We start from the raw sequence: 18736 nt of genomic DNA, 5'->3' as shown, positions 1-18736 counted from the left end.
TGTTTCAACCACATAGTGGGATTCCCTGCCTGCCACGGTAACCAGGTCAGGGTTGGGTAAGCAGACAATGGTTAGGGCACCTTTTCTAGCCTGCTTCCTCACACCAGGAGGTGAGCAGTGTGATCCTGAAAAGGCTGCTAAGACACCCAGGGGGCTCCCAAGTCCCACTGCTGGTTCCAGTGAGAAATGATCCTATGGCCTGGGCCACCTGTGTGCAGGGTTGTGATTACAGCTCCCAGTGTATGCACAGCTGCTGCTTCATCACTTGCTTCTCACCACAGGACTTTGAGTCATAATAGTGAAATGGTATGGGTGATGCCTTTTGATTCATGCATAAATTGGATTTAAGTGAGGCAGAATTGCACAAAGTCACCAGCCTCACTTTCTCCTCCAGTGTCATCACAGTCCAGTGGCAGGACACAGTCAAGATGACTGGCAATGGCTCAGGATGCAGTGGGTGACGTTGGTGTCTTCGGTGTTTAACCAAGCTCTAAGCGCTCCACTTTGCCTGCTTCAGCTGCCTTCATGGCTTTTGAAGCAAATTGTTCTCATCCACCCATTCCACCAGAGGAAGTCTTCACATGCTTGGGGTAGACACCCCCCCTAACTCACCAATGGGTTTGAGACCCCTTGGTTACCCTCAACCTGGTTTGGCCTGTCTGCTGAAATAGTTTCCCGGGGTGTGGCCACTGTGCATGCTGCAGCTTCTTAGAGCCACAGGTGAGAGTTAGGTAGAACAGGTAGACACCAAAGGTGGAAAGAGGCCAGAAAAGCACTCAGCAGCCATCACACCAAAGATATTGGTCTTCATGGAATACACACTACACCCACATTAGTCATACTCTAAAGAACTAAGGGGAGGAACCACAAGAAAGAAGAAACAAAAGAAAAGGAGAACAAATAGTCTGCTTCCATCTGCATTCAGACTCCTAACCTTCTTTCTGTGGATGTGGATGGCATTTTCTATTGTGAGTCTTTTGGAGTTGTGGTATTGCTGAGAAGAGCTAAGTCTGTCAAGGTCAGTCATCACACAATGTGGCTGTTACTGTGTGCAATGGTTTCCTGGTTCTGCTCATTCCACTTAGCATCTGTTCATATAAGCTTTTCCAGTTTTTTCTGAAGTCTACCTGCTCATCATTTCTTATACCACAATAGTATTCCATTTATATGTGACAGCTTGTTCAGCCATTACCCAGCTGATGGACATCCCCTCAATATCCAATTGTTTGCCATGAAAAAAAGAGCTACTATATATATTTTTGTATATATGGGTCCTTTTCCCATTTTTATGCTCTCATTGGGATACAGATCTAAATGTTATGTTGTTTGATCAAAGTCTATGCAATTCTATAGCCCTTTGAGCATAGTGCCAAATTACTCTCCAGAATGGTTGGATCAGTTCCCAACCTCAACAACAATGCATTAGTATTCCAACTTCTCCACATCATTTTCAATAGTTACCATTTTCTTGTTTTGTCATGTTAGCCAATCTGATAGGTGTGATGTGGTACCTCTGAGTCATTTGGATTTGCATTTCTCTAATCAGTATTTATTTAGAGCATTTTTCATGACTATAGATAGCTTTGTTTTCTTCCTCTGAAAACTGCCTGTTTTTATCCTTTGACCATTTATCATTTGGATAATAACTTGCATTCCTATAAATTTCACTCTGTTCTGTAAACAATTAGAAATGAGGCCTTTATCATAGACACTATCTATAAAAATTATTTCTTAGCTTTCTGCTTCCCTTCTAATCTTGGTTGCATTGGCTTTGTTTCTGTAAAGACTTTACAATTTAATGTAATCAAAACTGCCAATTTTGCATTTCATAATGTTCTCCATATCTTGGGTGGTCACAATTTCTTCCCTTCTCCATTGATCTGACAGGTAAACTATTCCTTGTTCTCAGTATCAGTCTTTATATCTAAATCATATACTTATTTTGACTTTATCTTGGTATAACATGTAAAATGTTGCTTTATGCCTAGTTTCTGATGCACTATTTTCCAGTTTTCCCAGCAGTTTTTGTTAAATAGTAAGTTCTTTTCCTAGAAGCTGGAGTTTTGGGGATTTTCAAATAGTAGATTACTATAGTCATTTACTATTGAGTCTTGTGTACCTAACCTATTCCACTTATTCACCACCATTTCTTAGTCAGTACCAATGCCCTTGTGCTTTCCCAGTCACCAATGGAGTGAAATAAGGCAGCATGCTTGCTCTCATGCTTTTTAGCATGGTGTTTTCAGCCATGTTGTCAAATGCTTTCCATGAGGATGAACATGGCATGAAGGTCAGCTACTGCACTGGTGACAGATGCTTCATTTTAAAAAGGCCACAAGCCAAGACCAAAGTGGAGTGAGTGTTTGGTGCATTCTTTTCTGTTTGCAGATGATTGTGCGCTCAGTGCAGCCTCTGAAGCTGAGATGCAACAAAGTAAGAATCAATTCTCTGCTGCCTGTGCTAATTTTGGCCTAAAAATTAATACCAAGAAAATACAAGTACTCCAACAGCCACCACTACACCATCCATATGTAGAAACATCAGTTACAGCAAATGGAGGAGTTTTCAGTGATGTGGATAAGTTTACTTACCTTGGTAGTGTACTTTCCAGGGATGTACACATTGACAGTGAGGTTGACACATGCAAGCCAGAGCTAACTCAGTATTTGGGAGGCTCCAAAGGAAACTATGGGAGAAAAGAGGTATTAGACTGCCTACCAAAGGGTCGGTCTACAGAGCCATTGAGCTGACCTCATCTTTATATGCTTGTGAAATGTGGACAGTCTACCAGCACCATGCCAGGAAACTGAATCTCTTCCATTTAAACTGTCTTAGGAAGATTCTGAGGATCATCTGGCAAGATAAGGTCCTGGACACTGATATGCAAAGTAGAGCTAAACTGCCACACATTCACTCTCTGCTCAGATAACAAAACTCCAGTGGGCTGACTGGTTTGTTCAGATGCAAAACATGTGCTTGCCAAAAGACTATTTTATGGAGAACTCACACAGGGCAAACATTCACCTGGTGGTCAGAAGAAGTGATACAAGGACTCTCTCAACACCTCTCTCAAGAACTTTGAGTTTGATTGTGCCCCATGGGAGATATTGGCACAGGACTGCTCACCATGGTGTGCCCACATCGGAGAAGGTGCTGTGCTCTATGAGCAAAGCAGAATTGAAACAGCTCAGAGGGAGTGCAGGATGCACAAATTTAGAATATCCACCCCCAATGTTCACAGACTATTTATGCTCAACCTGGGGTAGAGATTCTGAACTCATTTTGTTTGATCACCCTCAGTCAGACACATTGAAACTTGACTTTACCATAGTGATGTTATTTTGTTCCTCTTCAGAGAGAGAAAGACAGCAACCACCAAATAGTTTTGGCAATTGCTGCTTTAGAATACCATTTAAGATCTGGCAGGTCTAGGCCACTTTCCCTTGCATTTCTTTTCATTAATTCCCTTGATATTCTGGAGCTTTTGTTGCTCCAGTTGAATTTTGTTGTTGTTTTTTGCTAGCTGTATAAAATAATTTTTTGGTATTTTGATTGATATGGAAATGAATAAGTAAATTAATTTGGGTAGAATTGTCATTTTTATTACATTGTTGGCTCAGCCAAACCATGAGCAACTGCTATTTTTCAAATTATTTGGATCTGACTTCATTTGTGTGAAAGGTGTTTTGTAATTGGTTGCATATCGTTCCTGGGTTTGTTTTGTCAGGTAGATTCCCAAATTTTTTGTCTACAATGACTTTAAGTGGAATTTCTCTTTCTATCACTTATTGTTGGGCTTTGTTAGTTTTATATAAAAATATTGATGATTTCTATTGGTTTATTTTATATCCTGCAACTTTGCTAAAGTTGTTTATTTTTTGTTTTTTTTTTTATTTTTTTCCATAACACCAGCATCTAGTTTTATTTATTAGTTCCAAGTTTTCTTAATTTCAATGTTATTAACCTCTCTTTTGCTTTTCAGAATCATTATTTTGGTATTTAGTTGGGGATTTTAATTTGTTCTTTTTCTAACATTTTTAGTAGCATGCCCAATTCATTGATCTCTTCTTTCTCTATTTTATTCATATAAGCATTTAGAGATATAAAACTTCCCCTAAGAACTGCTTTTGTTGCATCCCATAAATTTTGGTATGTTGTCTCCTTGTTTTAATTTTCTTAGAAGTAGTTATTGATTGTTTCTATGATTTGTTATTTAACCATTCATTCTTTAGGATTAGGTTATTTATTTTCCAAATCATTTTTAGTCTTATGTTTCTGTGGCCCTTTATTACGTGTAATTTTTATGGCATCATGATCTGAAAAGTATGTATTTTCTTTCTGCCTTTCTTCATTGGATTGTGCAATTTTTATGCCCAAGGATGTGGTCAATTTTTGTGTAGGTGTCATGTACCACTGAGAAAAAGGTATATTCCTTTCTATCTGTATCCATTTTTTTCCAGAAATCAAACATACCTACCTTTTGTAACATTCTAGTCAGCTCTTTAGCTTCTTTCTTGTTTATTTTTGGTTAGATTTATCTAGTTCTGAGAGGGGGTAGGTTGAGGGTCCCCACTAGTATAGTTTTGTTATCTATCTCTTCCTGTAACTCCCTTAACTTTTCCTTTAAGATTTTGGATGCTTTAGCACTTGTGCATATATATTTAGTAATGTTATTACTCCATTACCTTTAGCAGAATGTGTTTTCCTTCCTTATCTATTTTTATTTCATCTATCTTGTCTTTTGCTTTTTCTGAGGTTAGGATTGCTCTCTCTGCTTATTTTTTTTTTTTTTACTGCAAATGAAGCATAATATATTTTGCTCCAGTATTTTACCTTTAGTCTTTGTGTATCCTTCTGCTTCAAATGTGTTTCTTGTAAACAACATATTGTAGGATTGTGGTTCTTAATCCACTCTGCTATTTTATCAGGAAGGACCCTGTCTTACACGGGAGGGTTTACTGCACAGGTTCCTTGATCTGCTTTTCTAAAAGGAAAGCAACTTTTGAGGGGGCAATAATCTACTTTAATCAAGCACATATATCATTCACTTTGTTTAGGGGGAAAAGTCAGCACCCCGAAATTTAGGGATAATAGAAACAGAAATTATAAGAAAAAATTGCAAACAGAAAGACCAACAGACAGGGATTCCTACTATCTGACCATACATACAGAGTTACCAGAGAGAGAAGCACCATCATCTGAAGTTTTAAAGCCGGGGTGGGGGGCTCCTTAACAACTACCCAGAATCTCATCTAGCCAAACAAACACTTTCAATGAGTAAATCCCAAAACAAAACCTCACCTCAGAGAGAGAGAGAGAGAGAGAGCGCGAGAGTGTGTGTGTGTGTGTGTGTGTGTGTGTGTGTGTGTGTGTGTGTGTGTGTGTGTGTGTGTATAGATGCACATTCCTATACTTTTCAGAGCCAGAGGGCATCACAACCCTTGAGAACCAGGACCTCATTAGAAATTAAGAAAAGATGTGGGCCTTCCTACTAAAAAAATCTCCCCCAATCAAACTTCCCTTAATGAGCAGGCCCATTAACAGGTAGGGAAGATTTTTAATTCCCATAATTAGCATTGCAGCTCTCTGCTTCTGTTTTATGGGACAGTTCATCTCATTTATTTTCACAGTTTCGATTACTCTCTGTGTTTTTCTCTCCATCCTTTTTCCCACATTTATGCTTTTCTCTCTCCTTTCTCCCTTTCCCTGCTCACTAGAGTTTTGCTTTAGATCAGCACCTCCCTCAGTCTTCTCTCCCTTTTATCGGCTGCCTTCCTTTTCTTCCCCTTTACCCTGACTACTTCTTCTCTCTCTTCTATCTACCCTCTCTCTTTTCTTTCCCCTTTCTCCTCTTACTTTCTGTAAGGGTAAGTTAGATTTCTGTATCTAACTGATTATATCATTCTGTCTTTGAGCCAAATCTGATGAGAGAAACGTTCAAATAATGCTCATCTCCCTCCCTTCTTTTTCTCTACAGTAGTAGACTTTTGTGCCCTTTCATGTGATGTAATTTACCCTTGTCTGCCTCCTCCTTCCCTCTCCTCCCAGGACAATGCCTTTACACCACTTCATTGGATTTGTTTTCATCACATAAAATCAACTTATACCCACAACCTCTGTCTTTGTATAACACTTTTAAATAGTGTAATAATACTGCAGTTCTCAAGGATTACAAATGTTATCTTCCCTTGTTGGAATGTAAATAGTTTGCCCTTATTAATAACATGTTGTTGGTTTTTTTCTTTCCCATTTACCTTTTTATGTCTTCAGTCTTGTATTTGAAGCTCAGATTTTCTATTGAGCCCTGATCTTTTCATCATGAATGTTTGGAAATCCCCTGTTTCATGGAATATCCATCTCCTCCCCTGAAAGATTATGCTCAGTTTCACTGAGTAGTTGATCCTTTGTTATAATCTAAACTCTTTTACCTAAGCAAATATGATATTCCATGCCCTCCAATGTTTTAATATAGAAACTGCAAGGTCCTATGTAAATCCTGACTGTGGTTCCATGATTTTTTAAATTGTTTCTTTCTGGCTGTTTGCAGTATTTTCTTTTTGACCCAGTAATTTTGAAATTTGGCTACAATAGTTCATGATGTTTTCAATTTGGGGGTCTCTTTCAGGAGGTGATGGGACAATTCTTTCAATGATTATTTTACCTGCTGGTTCTAGGACCTTGGAGCAGTTTTCCTTGATGACTTTGTGAGAGATGCTGTCCAGTCTTTTTTTGTCATCATGGTTTTTAGGTAGACCAATAATTTTAAATTGTCTCTCCTGGATCTGTTTTCCAGGTCAGTTGTTTTTACCAATGAGTTAGTTTACATTTTCTTCTATTTTTTCATTCTTTTGTTTCTGTTTGACTGATTCTTGCTATCTCATGGTGTCATTACCTTCCACTTGCCCAATTCTGGTTTTTAAAAAATTATTTTCTTCTAGATCTTTTACTTTCTTTTCCATTTGGCACATTTTACTTTTTAAGGAGTTCTCTTCAGTGAGTTTTTGTGCCTCTTTTTCCATTTGATCAATTCTGCTTTTTAAAGATTTGTTTTCTACAATTTTTGTCCTTCCTTTTCCACTCTCTTGACTCTCTTTTGTATACCTCTCATTTGTTTTGCCAATTTTTCTTCTTCCTCTCTTACTTGACTTTTCACATCTTTCTTGAGCTCTTCTTAGAAGGGTTTCTGGGCTTCAGACCAGTTCATATAACCCTTTGAGATTTTGAATGTGTGTGTATTGACAGTGTTGTCCTCTTCTGAATTTCAGCCTTCATCTTCCCTGTCCCCATAGTAAGAATTTATGGCTGTTTTCTACTTCAGTGTTTTCGTCATGGTGTTTACCTGATTCCTGGCTTTTAGAGTTGAGCTCTCCTGCTGGAAGGCAAGGAGCACTGACACAAGTTTCTTGTGCTCACATCCTGGAACCTGGCCACTGGCGTTGTGTGCCAGTGGGTCCTCAAGTATATATATCCCAGCTGGCAGCTGGAGGCTATAAGGGTCTGGTAGCTTACCTGGTGCAGACTTGGGATCAGCAACATTGGAGCTCTTGGGGTGGGGATGGGGAGTCTGGCCCTTGGGGGATGCCTGCTCACCCAGGTCTTGCACTTGAATGTTTGGTTGCTGGAGGATGTCTGCCAGCCTGGAGCTGTGCCTTCTGGAGTTATATTGAAGCATCAGGACATTTGGCTGCAGCACACATGTTGGGTTTTTGAGCTTGTGTCTACCAGTTCCCCTGCCTGTGCTGAGGTACTCAGAGAGGTCCTGGAGTTGGTGCTTATCTGCTCTACCACCCTAGGCTCAGGAATTCCCCCTGGTTTGCTGAGGTGGGGCTTGATGCTGGATTGCTGGGTCACCTCCTGTCCTGTACTGCTCCCCCTTCCCTAGAGCAAGAGGGGCTTTTTCCAATAATCTGTGAAGCTTTCTGGGCTACAAAACTGCTGAACCCCATCTCTCCACTGTCTCAGCTCTTCCAGGGATTTTTATGGGATGATATTGTCTGAGCTTTCAGAGGTCAATAAGAGAGGGTGAGAGTGACTTATTTCTTATTCTGCCATCTTGGCTCTGAGAAGCAGATGTCTAGGCTCTTCTTTTTTTATTGTGGCTTTTTAAAAGTTCACTAATTTTTAAACAATCCCTCCTGGATCTTTTTTCCAGATCAATTCTTTTTCCAAAGCAATTTTTCACATTGTGTTGTACTTTTTCTTTTTCATTTTGTTTGATTGTGTTTTGATGTCTCACGGAATCAGGAGCTTCCCTGTCATTTTGGGAAAGGCTGAATGGGTCATGATGTGTGGTTGTTATGGAATACTACTGTGTTATAAGAAATGATGAGCTCAGTGGTCTTAGAAATGCCTAGAAAGACTTTCACGAAGTGATGAAGATCAAAGTGCACATGTAGGGTAAGGGTTAGGGTTAGAGTTGGAAGTATTTATTATAAGGCTTGGGATTATTGTTTTCATAACCAATTTGAGTGAAGAAGTCAATTTGACTATTATAAATACACTAATTACAAATAAAGGACATATTAAAGAGAGATGCTTTCTGCAAGCAGAGAAACAAATGATGAATAGAATTATGTAGAGAACACTTTTACATACATATGCCTATTTGTGGCTAATGGTGGTCATCTCTAGGGCCAAACCAGGGAAGGGTGGAGCAAGGAGAAGAAGAAAGAAAGAAATTGACATGATAACTTTCTTGTATATTTTGAGAGCTGGAAGTTGTCCATGGTAGATTTCCACTTCCATGAGCATTCATCTTTTTTATTGTACTCCTGGAAATGTGTGTTTTGCTCCCTTATTGAAAGTAAAATAATTTGTTTTTAAAAAGGTATAACAGTTCCTAATCCTAAAGCATTCATAATGTAGTAGAGGAGATAACATGCAAATAATTTTGCACATATATGATATATGTGTAATTTATAGTATTGGCATATGTGCATCTACATATATGTGTATACACATATGTTTAGGCATGTATTGTATACATGTTATCTAGGGCTTCCTCTTCCTCTGGACTATAAAATCACTCCTTTGACCTCTATATGCTTTGGGTTTAAGTAAATCTTCCTATAACTCCATTCAACATGAAAGCAAATAAATTCTAGAATTTACCATACTTATGCACATAAGAGATTTGAAAAAATAAATTAATTTTTGGACAATAATATAACCATTATTTCTGCTAAGGAAGATGTTTCCTGTCACCACTTTTCCCTACAGATCCACCTTCCTCACACATGGAACACAAACTTTCTCTCTGATTCAACAGGAGACTCATTTTAGGAGACAATATTTCTCAGCTTTTATCATAGTGATCATATAAAAAGCTTTTCTCAAAATTCAACTGGGCTCTTCATGACCTTGATTTTAAGAGTTAACTCTGATTCTCTTGAAGGGCATGATGACTTTTCAGCAAATCCATTCTCTGCATTTCAGTTTTGTTCTGTAAATCACTGAGGGTAGGAGTATTAAAATCTGGAATTTCCTTCAACTCTCCATTCTATGACTTTTAATGATTTAGGGGCTGGTGACATTCAAGGACGTGGCTGTGGACTTCACCCAGGAGGAGTGGGGCCTGTTGGACCATGCTCAGAAGGAGCTGTACAGGGTGGTCATGCTGGAGAATGCCCAGAACCTGCTCTCCCTGGGTAAGGACACTTCTTTTGGTAACACAGAGTCAGCCATGAAAAAGATGTCTTCATTCCCTGATGTGCAGGGTTTGGAGCATTTATCAGTTATTAGAGAGAACAGTGTTGATCTCCTGTCCTGCTGCCTGGTGTTTCCTCTAGAAAAACTTTGCTTTCTAGGACAGGAACCTGAGGGTTCCTTGTTGCTCCTGAAGCTTCCCACCTCTAGCCAGCTTCAAATTAGTGTGGAAGGACCAGAGGCACAGAACTAATCTCAGGGTCATTCGGTCTCACTTCCACCTCGACAGGAATTGTGTCTGCCAGTTCTGTGAAAGCTACTCAGGTGACTTCTCCTTACAAGCCTATCCTCTCTGAGATGGGTCTAGGATCTGGAATATTCTCTTTTTAAACAGGCATCAGTTATGGCTACTAATTGTCCCCCCTTTAGCAAGTTTGTCCTGAATGCTCCTTCCTGTTGCTCTCAAATTCCAGCAGAGATGGTGGGAAAGGAAGGGAAGAAGCATTTATTTTCACTTACTGTATACAAGGTGCTGAGCCCAGGGCTTTCTTTACAATATCATGTCACTTCATTATGACAGCAACCTTCCAGGTGGGTGATATTATTCTCCCCATTTGACAGTTGAGGAAACTGTGGCAAATGGAAGTTAAGAGAGTTTTCCTGTGGTACACAGCTAGTAACTGTCTCAGGTAGATTTAGACTCTGGCACACCTCACTCTAGGCTCAGGGCTCTCTCCACTGCACCATCAGCTGCCTCTCATTTCTAGAGAAAGGAAAGTATGCCATGAGTTCATCCTTCCATGAAGAAGATTCACCAAGACCAAATTTTGTGATACCAACCTGGTTCCATGATCTTCTCCCTCACCTCTCTTCAAAGCTCAGAAAAGAAATGCTGAGACTGTCCTGGACCAAATAGGGTCTATCAAGTTTGCTAGCAGGAGAATCTCATCTGAAAAGGCAAAAACACTCCAAATGAAGAGTACACAACTTTTGTATAGGTCTCATGGAGTGAGGAATAGTTTATGGGGAGAATGTTTTTACACTTTTTACTGGTTGATGAAGGTCCCTGTTACTGGGGCTTGAGGCTGGTCTTGCACAATAAATCTTTTTAGCCAGTTTGGCAGTTAGGAGTTTCTGCCAGAATGAAACTCAGAACAGGCTGTACAACAGGATGATGTGGCACATTCTGCTTGGGATTTCTTGCATTGCAAGCACTAATGGGTGAGTACAGACTCATATGTGAACGTTATGGAGTGAATCACAAAATGTAGCAAATCTATGTCTGAATGCTTTTCCCTAAAGAGAACTGAATGCTGTTTCTCTCTATTCTCATCCCTGACTCCCCATGCCCAGGACTTCCAGTTCCCAGAGAAGATGTGATCTCTTATTTTGAGCAAAGGGAAGCACCATGGATGCTGGAGCAAGAAGGTCTGAGGAGCTGCTCTCCAGGTGAGTGAGGTGAAAGCAGGTATATGGGAGCTGGAGTTACAAGAGGCTGCTATGTGTCATGGTGAAGCAGGTGCTCAGTATGGAGGCAGGAAGACCTCACTTGGAATTTTTTTTTTCAGATGTTTCCTAGTAGTGGCTTTCTGAATCCATTACAGAATTAATGAGGTTCACTTTTCCCATGTGTGAAATGAGGGATTTGTTCTCCATGGCTTTTCATCTTCCTTCTAAGAATAAACCTATGATCCCCAAAAAAGTCATTCTTTGGTATTTGGGGGCATGAAATTCCCCTGAAAGTATAAAGAGGTTAGGGTCTTCTATCTGAGCTCTTCCCTAGACTTTTTTTTCAAGTCAACAAACCTCTAAGAGCCTACTCTGTTGCAGACCCTGTAGAAAGTGCCAAGCACATAAAGCAATGTCATGAATGTCTCCTGCTCCTATGGAACTTTAGGTCTGTGTTCCCAGTTGGATTTTATTCTTCTGTACAGTGTCAGGCATTGGTCTGTGCCTAGTTTCCACCACACTTTCATCCAGTTTGCCCAGCAAGTGAGTTCTTATCCCAGAAGCTAGGGTCCTTGGGTTTATCAAACAGTAGGCTACTATATTCATAGTCTACTTTCTCTTGAGTACCTAGCATATTCCACTTGTCTACCCTTGTGTTTCTTACCCAGTACCAAGCTGTTTGATAAATGCTGCTTTATACTACAATTTGAGATGTGGTAGTACTAGCCCACCTTCTCTAGCATTTCTTTTCATTAGTCTCCTTGATATTCTGGACCTTTTGTCCTTCCAGATGAATTTTGATAGTATTTTTTTCCAGTTCTAGAATATAATTATCTGGCAGTTTAATTAGTATGGCACTAAATAAGTAAATTAATTTATATAAAATTGTGATTTTTATTATATTGGCTCGGCCTACCCATAAGCAGCTGATGTCTTTCTACTTACTTAGATCTGACTTTATTTGTGTGAAAAGTGTCTTGTAGTTGTGTACATATGGTCCTTGGGTTTGATTTGGCAGATAAACTTCCAAATATTTTACAGTGTCTACCCTAGCTTTAAATGGGATTTCTCTTTCTATCTGTTGCTGTTGGGTTTTGTTACTAATATATAGAAAGGCAGAAGATTTGTGTGGGTTTATTTTGTAACCTGCAACTTGGCCAAAGTTGTTTATTGTTTCAAGTGGTTTTTTACTTGAATCTCTGGCATTTTCTAAGTATATCATCATATCATCTGCAAAGAGTGATAACTTCATTTCTTCTTTGCCTATTCTAATTCCTTCAATTTCTTTATCTTGTCTAATTGCTACAGCTAACATTTCTAGTACCATATTGAATAATAGCGGTGATAATGGGCACCCTTGTTTCACCCCTGATCTTATTGGAAATGCATGTAGCTTAGCCCCATTGCATATAATGCTTGCTGAAGGTTTTAGATAGATACTGCTTATTATTTTATCAAAAGTTCCCTTTATTCCTATGTCCTCCAGTGTTTTTAATAGGAATGGGTGTTGTATTTTGTCAAAAGCTTTTTCTGTATTTATTGAAATAATCATGTGATTTTTGTTAGTTTTGTTGTTGATATGATCAATAATGCTAATAGTTTTCCTAATATTGAACCAGCCCTGCATTCCTGGTATGAATCCTACCTGATCATAATGTATTAATCTCGTGATAAGATGCTGTATTCATTTTGGTAAAATCTTATTGAAAATATTTGCATCTATATTCATCAGGGAAATTGGTCTATAATCTTCTTTCTCTGTTTTGTCTCTTCCTGGTTTGGGTATCAAAACCATATTTGTATCATAGAAAGAATTTGGGAGGACTCCTTCTTCCCCAATTTTCAAAAATAGTCTATATAATATTGGAATTAACTGTTCTTTAAATGTTTGGTAGAATTCATTTGTGAATCCATCTAGCCCTGGAGATTTTTTCCTAGGGAGTTCATTGATGGCTTGTTCAATTTCTTTTTCTGAAATCGGGTTGTGCAAGTTTTCAACATCCTCTTCTGTTAATCTGGGCAATTTGTATTTTTGAAAATATTCATCCATCTCGTTTAGATTATCGAATTTGTGGGCATAAAGTTGGGCAAAGTAGTTTCTAATTATTATTTTAATTCTTCCTCATTGGAGGTGAGTTCACCCCTTTCATTTTTGATATTAGTAATTTGATTTTCTTCTTTTTTTTAATCAAATTGACCAAAGGTTTATCAATTTTTTCATAAAACCAACTATTTGTTTTATTTATTAATTCAGTTGTTTTCTTAATTTCAATTTTATTAATCTCTCCTTTGGTTTTCAGTATTTCTAATTTGGTATTTACCTGGGGATTTTCAATTTGTTCTTTTTCTAGCTTTTTCAACTGCAAGCCCAAGTCATTGATCTCCTCTTTCTCTATTTTATTTATGTAAGCATTCAAAGATATAAAACTTCCCGTAAGAACTGCTTTTGCAGTATCCCATAAGATTTGGTATGTTGTCTCAGTATTGTCATTCTCTTGAATGAAATTGTTGATTGTTTCTATGATTTCTTCTTTAACCCATTCCTTCTTTAGAATTAGATTATTTAATTTCCAATTGATTTTTGGTTTCTCTTTCCATGGCGTTTTATTACATGTAATTTTTATTGCATTATGATCTGAGAAGGATGCATTGATTATCTCTACCTTTCTGCACTGGATTGTGAGATTTTTATGTCCTAGTACATGGTCAGTTTTTGTAAATGTTCCATGTACTGCTGAGAAAAAGTTACATTCCTTTCTATTCCCATTCAATTTTCTCCAAAGATCTATCATATCTACCTTATCCAGAGTTTTATTTACCTCCTTAACCTCTTTCTTGTTTATTTTGAAGTTAGATTTATCAAGTTCAGCGAGGGGGAGGTTGAGGTCCCCCACTAGTATAGTTTTCCTGTCAATTTCTTCCTTCAACTCCCCCAACCTCTCCTCTAAAAATCTGGATGCTGTACCACTTGGAGCATACATGTTTAGTAATGATATTGCTTCATTGTCTATGGTGCCTTTTAGCGGGATATAGTTTCCTTCCTTATCTCTTTGATTAGATCTATTTCTGCTTTTGCTTTGTCTGAGATTAGGATTGGTTCCCCTGCTTTTCTTACATCAGCTGAGGCACAATATATTCCAACCTTTTACCTTTACCTTGTGTGTATCCCCCCATTTCAAATGTGTTTCTTATAAAGAACATATTATTGGATAATGGCTTTTAATCCATTCTGCTGTCCACCTCTGTTTTATGGGTGAGTTCATTCCATTCACATTCACAGTTATGATTACAATCTCTGTCTTCCCCTCCATCCTCTTTCCCACCATTTGTGCTTTTATTTCTCCTGTCTCCCTTTTCCTCAGTAGAGTTTTTACTTTTCTCCACCACCTCCAGCAGTCTTCCCTTCCTACTTTCAGCTCCCCTCCCTTTTGCTTCCCTTTATCCTTACTACTTCATCCCTCCCATTTAGCTTCCCCTCCCCTTTCTTCCCCCTTCCCCTCCTCCTGCCTATAGAGCTAGTTAGATTTATATACTTAATTAAGTTTATTGCTCCCTCCTTGAACCAAATCATATGAGAGTACCTCTCAAACAATGCTCATCTCTCTCCCCTCTTTCCTTCTACTATATTTTTGTACTTCTTCCTGTAATGTCATTTGTTATTTTGTGCTTCCTCCTTTCTCTCATCTCCTGTTCAAGTTCCTTCGCATGCTTGAATCACATTTTTATCATCACATCATTTACTTTATACTTGCTCTCTCTGCCTATATATATCCCTTTTGTACTTCAAAATAGATGTACAATTCTCAAGATTAACAAGCATCATTTTCCCTTATAGGGATGGAAGCAGTTTGCCCAAACTGAGTAATAAATTTTTCTTTTCCCCTGTTTACCTTTTTATACTTCTCTTCAGACCTGCATTTGAAGATCGAATTTTCTATTGAGTTCTGGCCGTTTCGTCAGGAAGGTCTGGAAATCCATTGTTTCACTGAATGTCCATCTCCTTGCCTGAAATGTTATGCTGAACTTTGCTGGGTAATTGATCCTTGGTTGTAGTCCTAGCTCCTTTGCCTTATGGAATATCAGATTCCAATTCCTTCGATCTTTTAATGTAGAAGCTGCAAGGTCCTGTGTGATCCTGACTGTAGCTCTTCGATATTTGAATGGTTTCTTTCTGTCTGCCTGTAGTATTTTCTCCTTCACTTGATAATTCTGGAATTTGGCAACAATATTTCTTGGTGTTTTTAGTTTCGGATCCCCTTCAGGAGGTGAATGGTAGATTCTTTTGAGGAGTATTTTCCTCTATGAATCTAGCACTTCTGGGCAGTTTTCTTTGATGATTTCTTGGAAGATGCTGTCCAGACTATCTTTTTCATCGTGGCTTTCTGGTAGGCCAATATTTCTCAAATTTTCTCTCCTGGATCTATTTTCCAGGTCTGTTGTTTTTTCAGTTAGATATTTTACTTTGTCTTTTATCTTTTTATTCTTTTGATTCTTGATGTCTCATAGAGTCATTAGCTTCTACTTGTCCATTTCTAATTTTCAACAAATTGTTTTCTTCTGTTAACTTTTGCATCTCCTTTTCCATCTGACCAATGGTTCCTTGCAAGGAATTATTTTCTCCAGTAAGTTTCTGTGCTTCCTTTTCAATTTGTTCAATTTTCCTTTTAAAAAAGCTGTTCTTTTCAGTGAATTCCTCTTTCATACTTTGAAAATCATTGGCCATTTTTTCTTCTGTTTCCTTCTTCAGCTGTTCCAAGCATGCTCTGCGTGCGTGTGAGCAGTTCATAGTCCCTTCGAAAGTTTCAGATGGGAGTACAGTCTCAATACTGACTTCTTTGGTAAATGTGTTTTGGTCCTTGTCCCCAGAGAAAAATTCTCTGGTCTTTTCCTGCTTGCCCTGCTTCTTCTTGCTCATGATGGTGAGGCTTTGTGTGTTGTGGCCTCAGGTTCTTTCAGTTAGAAGCTGGAGAATCTGTTGTTGAGCTGCTGGTGTGAGAAAGCTAAGGGCAGGTGCCTTTGTTTTTCCTTTTGTTTTGTATTTCCTGGCTTAGCCCTGGGGCTACCTTATTAAGTGGGGAAGGGTTGGTCTAATCATGGGAGAGCTCCTCAGTTAAGCTAGAGCAAAGGCAAACTCAGCTCATGCCCAGGGCCTAGTGCAAGTTTACACACACACCCCCCACCAGGGCTCCTCTCCTAGTGCTGAGGCTTGCCTGGTTCCTAGTGGTAGTTTCCACCCCCTCTGGGACTCCTCTCCTTCCGGTTACCCTCTGCCATAGTAAGAGGAATGCCCCTTAGCTATTTTCCAAGCCTCAGGTGCTACGAGACTGTTTTCCCCTTCAGCTTTTCCTGCTGATCCAGGATTTTTCTGGAGAAATATTTTATGGTTCTTTCAAGGTCACTAAGGGGAGAGGGAGAGAGCATTTACAGATCACTCTGCCATTTTGGCTCTGGGAAAATCAAGTAGGTGACTTATAGATGTTTAATCTGTGGGTTGAAAATCTCGGGAGCAGCTGCAGGTGATACCTGGGACTCAGCAAGGCAGTCACTCACTCTGCTCTGCTGGTCTGCTGCACTGGGCTGCCACTACATCTTTGTGCTGTGCTGCTGCTGCCTGAGGCCACCCTGAGGGTTTCCTGCTCGCCTGTGCCACTGCAGGACACGTTGTGCTCTGTGCTGAATACAAATTACCAGTCTGTCCTGGTCTGTGAATCTACCACTGTTAGTCTCCCATTAGATTCTGCACCTCCAAAATTTGGTCAGATTTACTTTTTAAAGGTATGTGAAGGAGTTTGTCTAAGAGCATAGGTTAGTAATTGCTCTCACTCTGCTCTCCCAAACTCAGAGTTCTTGAGAGAGACTTTGACAGTGTCCTTGTATCACTTCTTCTGATCACCCTGTGATTGCCTGCCCTATGTTAGTTCTCCATAAAATAGTCTTTTTGGCAAGCATACATTTTGCATTCAAACAACTTGGCCAGCCCTTTGGAGTTGCTGAAGGATAACTATGCTGAAGGACTTAAAAAAAAATTCCCAATGGTCTTCTAAGGCAAAGTGCCCTCCACATCCAGAGAAAGAACTATGGAAGTCAATCGCAAAATGTAGCAGATCATTTTTTTTCTGTGTATTATGTTTTGGTTTGTTATATGACTTCTCCCATTCATTTTAGCTCTTCTACACAGCATGACTGTAGTGAAAATGTATTTAATAGGAATGTATGTGTAGACCCTATATAGAATTGTATGCTGTATCAGGGAGGGAGTGGGGAGGTGTGGGGTAAGTAGGGGGAAAAAAATCTAAGTTTTATGGTAGTGATTGTAGAACACTAAAAATAAATAAACTTAAAAAATAAATAAATAAAATACTAATTTTGGCAATACATTTTACAATAGAACAATTGGCCAGCCCATTAGAGTTGCTGAAGCATAAGTGTGCTGAAACACAGTTTAACTGCTTGGCAATTCAACTTGAGCAAGGATTTCAGTGTCTGGTGCCTTATCCTACCAGGTGATCCTCAGAATCTTCCTAAGACAGTTCAAGTGGAAGCAATTCAGTTTCTCGCCCTGACGTTGGTAGACTGTCCATGTTTCACAGGCATAGAAAAATGAGATCAGCACAACCGCTCTGTAGACCTTCAGTCTGGTAGTCAGTCTAATACCTCTTCTCTCTCATACTTTTCTTTGGAGCCTCCCCAACACTGAGTTAGCTTTGGCAGTGTGTGCATCAACCTCGTTGTCAATGTGTACATCCCTGAAAAGTACACTACCAAGGTAACTGAACTTATCCACAGCATCCAAAACGTCTCCATTTCTTGTAACTGATGGTTTCACGTATAGATGAAAGGGTGGTAGCTGACAGAGCACCTGTTTTTTTGGTGCTTATTATTTGGTCAAAATTAGAAAAGGCAGCAGAAATGCACTTTGTTGCATCTCAGCTTCAGAGGCTGCATTGAGTGCACAGTCATCTGCAAACAGAAAATCATGCACCAACACTCCCTCCACTTTAGTCTTGGCTTGTAGCCTTTTCAAATTGAAGAACTTACCATCAGCATGGTAGTTGACCTTGATGGAGAGAGGACTTCATGTTATTGAAATTACCATTTATGAAGACAGAAGCATGAGCAGTGGAAGATAAACCATGGAGTCTAAGAGTCCATCTCAGAATGGGACTTTCTTCTGTCCCCCAGCCAACTGCAGAGTGTCCCCTACCTCCTCTCCAAACACCATTACTTTGTGTCACCTTCCAGAGCCACTCTGAAAGTTGTGTCATTCTACTCCAAGGACTAACTTTCTAAAATTCCACTGCTGGAGTGACATCTAGTCACTCAGCATCCACTTTGTGTCTTTAAACTCTGTAGGACTCTGTAAACTTTGTAATTATTTCTGAGAAAATATAATGAAGCATTTCACTTTTTTAATTCAAAACAATTTAATAAAATGAGCTGAGTAAATCAGGCCAATCCCAAATCCATTTGTTATCTGCCACCAGGACTTTGAGTTTTGATCGGTATTTATGCTGTCATCTCTACCAGGTTTTTTTTTTTTAATTTCAACAAGTCATATCCAGGTTTGGTTTCATTTCTGAATTGAAGAATGTTTTCTCTTCTGTGCATGGTTTTTGATGAGGGATAATCTATGCCTATGGCC

At 39.1% G+C, this 18736-nt stretch overlaps 1 protein-coding gene across 1 annotated transcript in view; it reads left to right on the top strand.

Annotated features, from left to right (window-relative positions):
• LOC140502735 (uncharacterized) overlaps positions 1-18736 on the top strand; it is a 45181-nt gene that overhangs the window by 14926 nt on the left and 11519 nt on the right. Inside the window, 2 exon segments of the mRNA XM_072606681.1 lie at positions 9521-9647; positions 10999-11094. Of these exon segments, the coding sequence (XP_072462782.1) occupies positions 9521-9647; positions 10999-11094 (223 nt within the window).

The sequence above is a fragment of the Notamacropus eugenii genome, chromosome 4 (assembly GCF_028372415.1).
Source record: "Notamacropus eugenii isolate mMacEug1 chromosome 4, mMacEug1.pri_v2, whole genome shotgun sequence".
Taxonomy (NCBI): domain Eukaryota; kingdom Metazoa; phylum Chordata; class Mammalia; order Diprotodontia; family Macropodidae; genus Notamacropus; species Notamacropus eugenii.
This window is presented reverse-complemented; position numbering and strand designations above follow the sequence as displayed.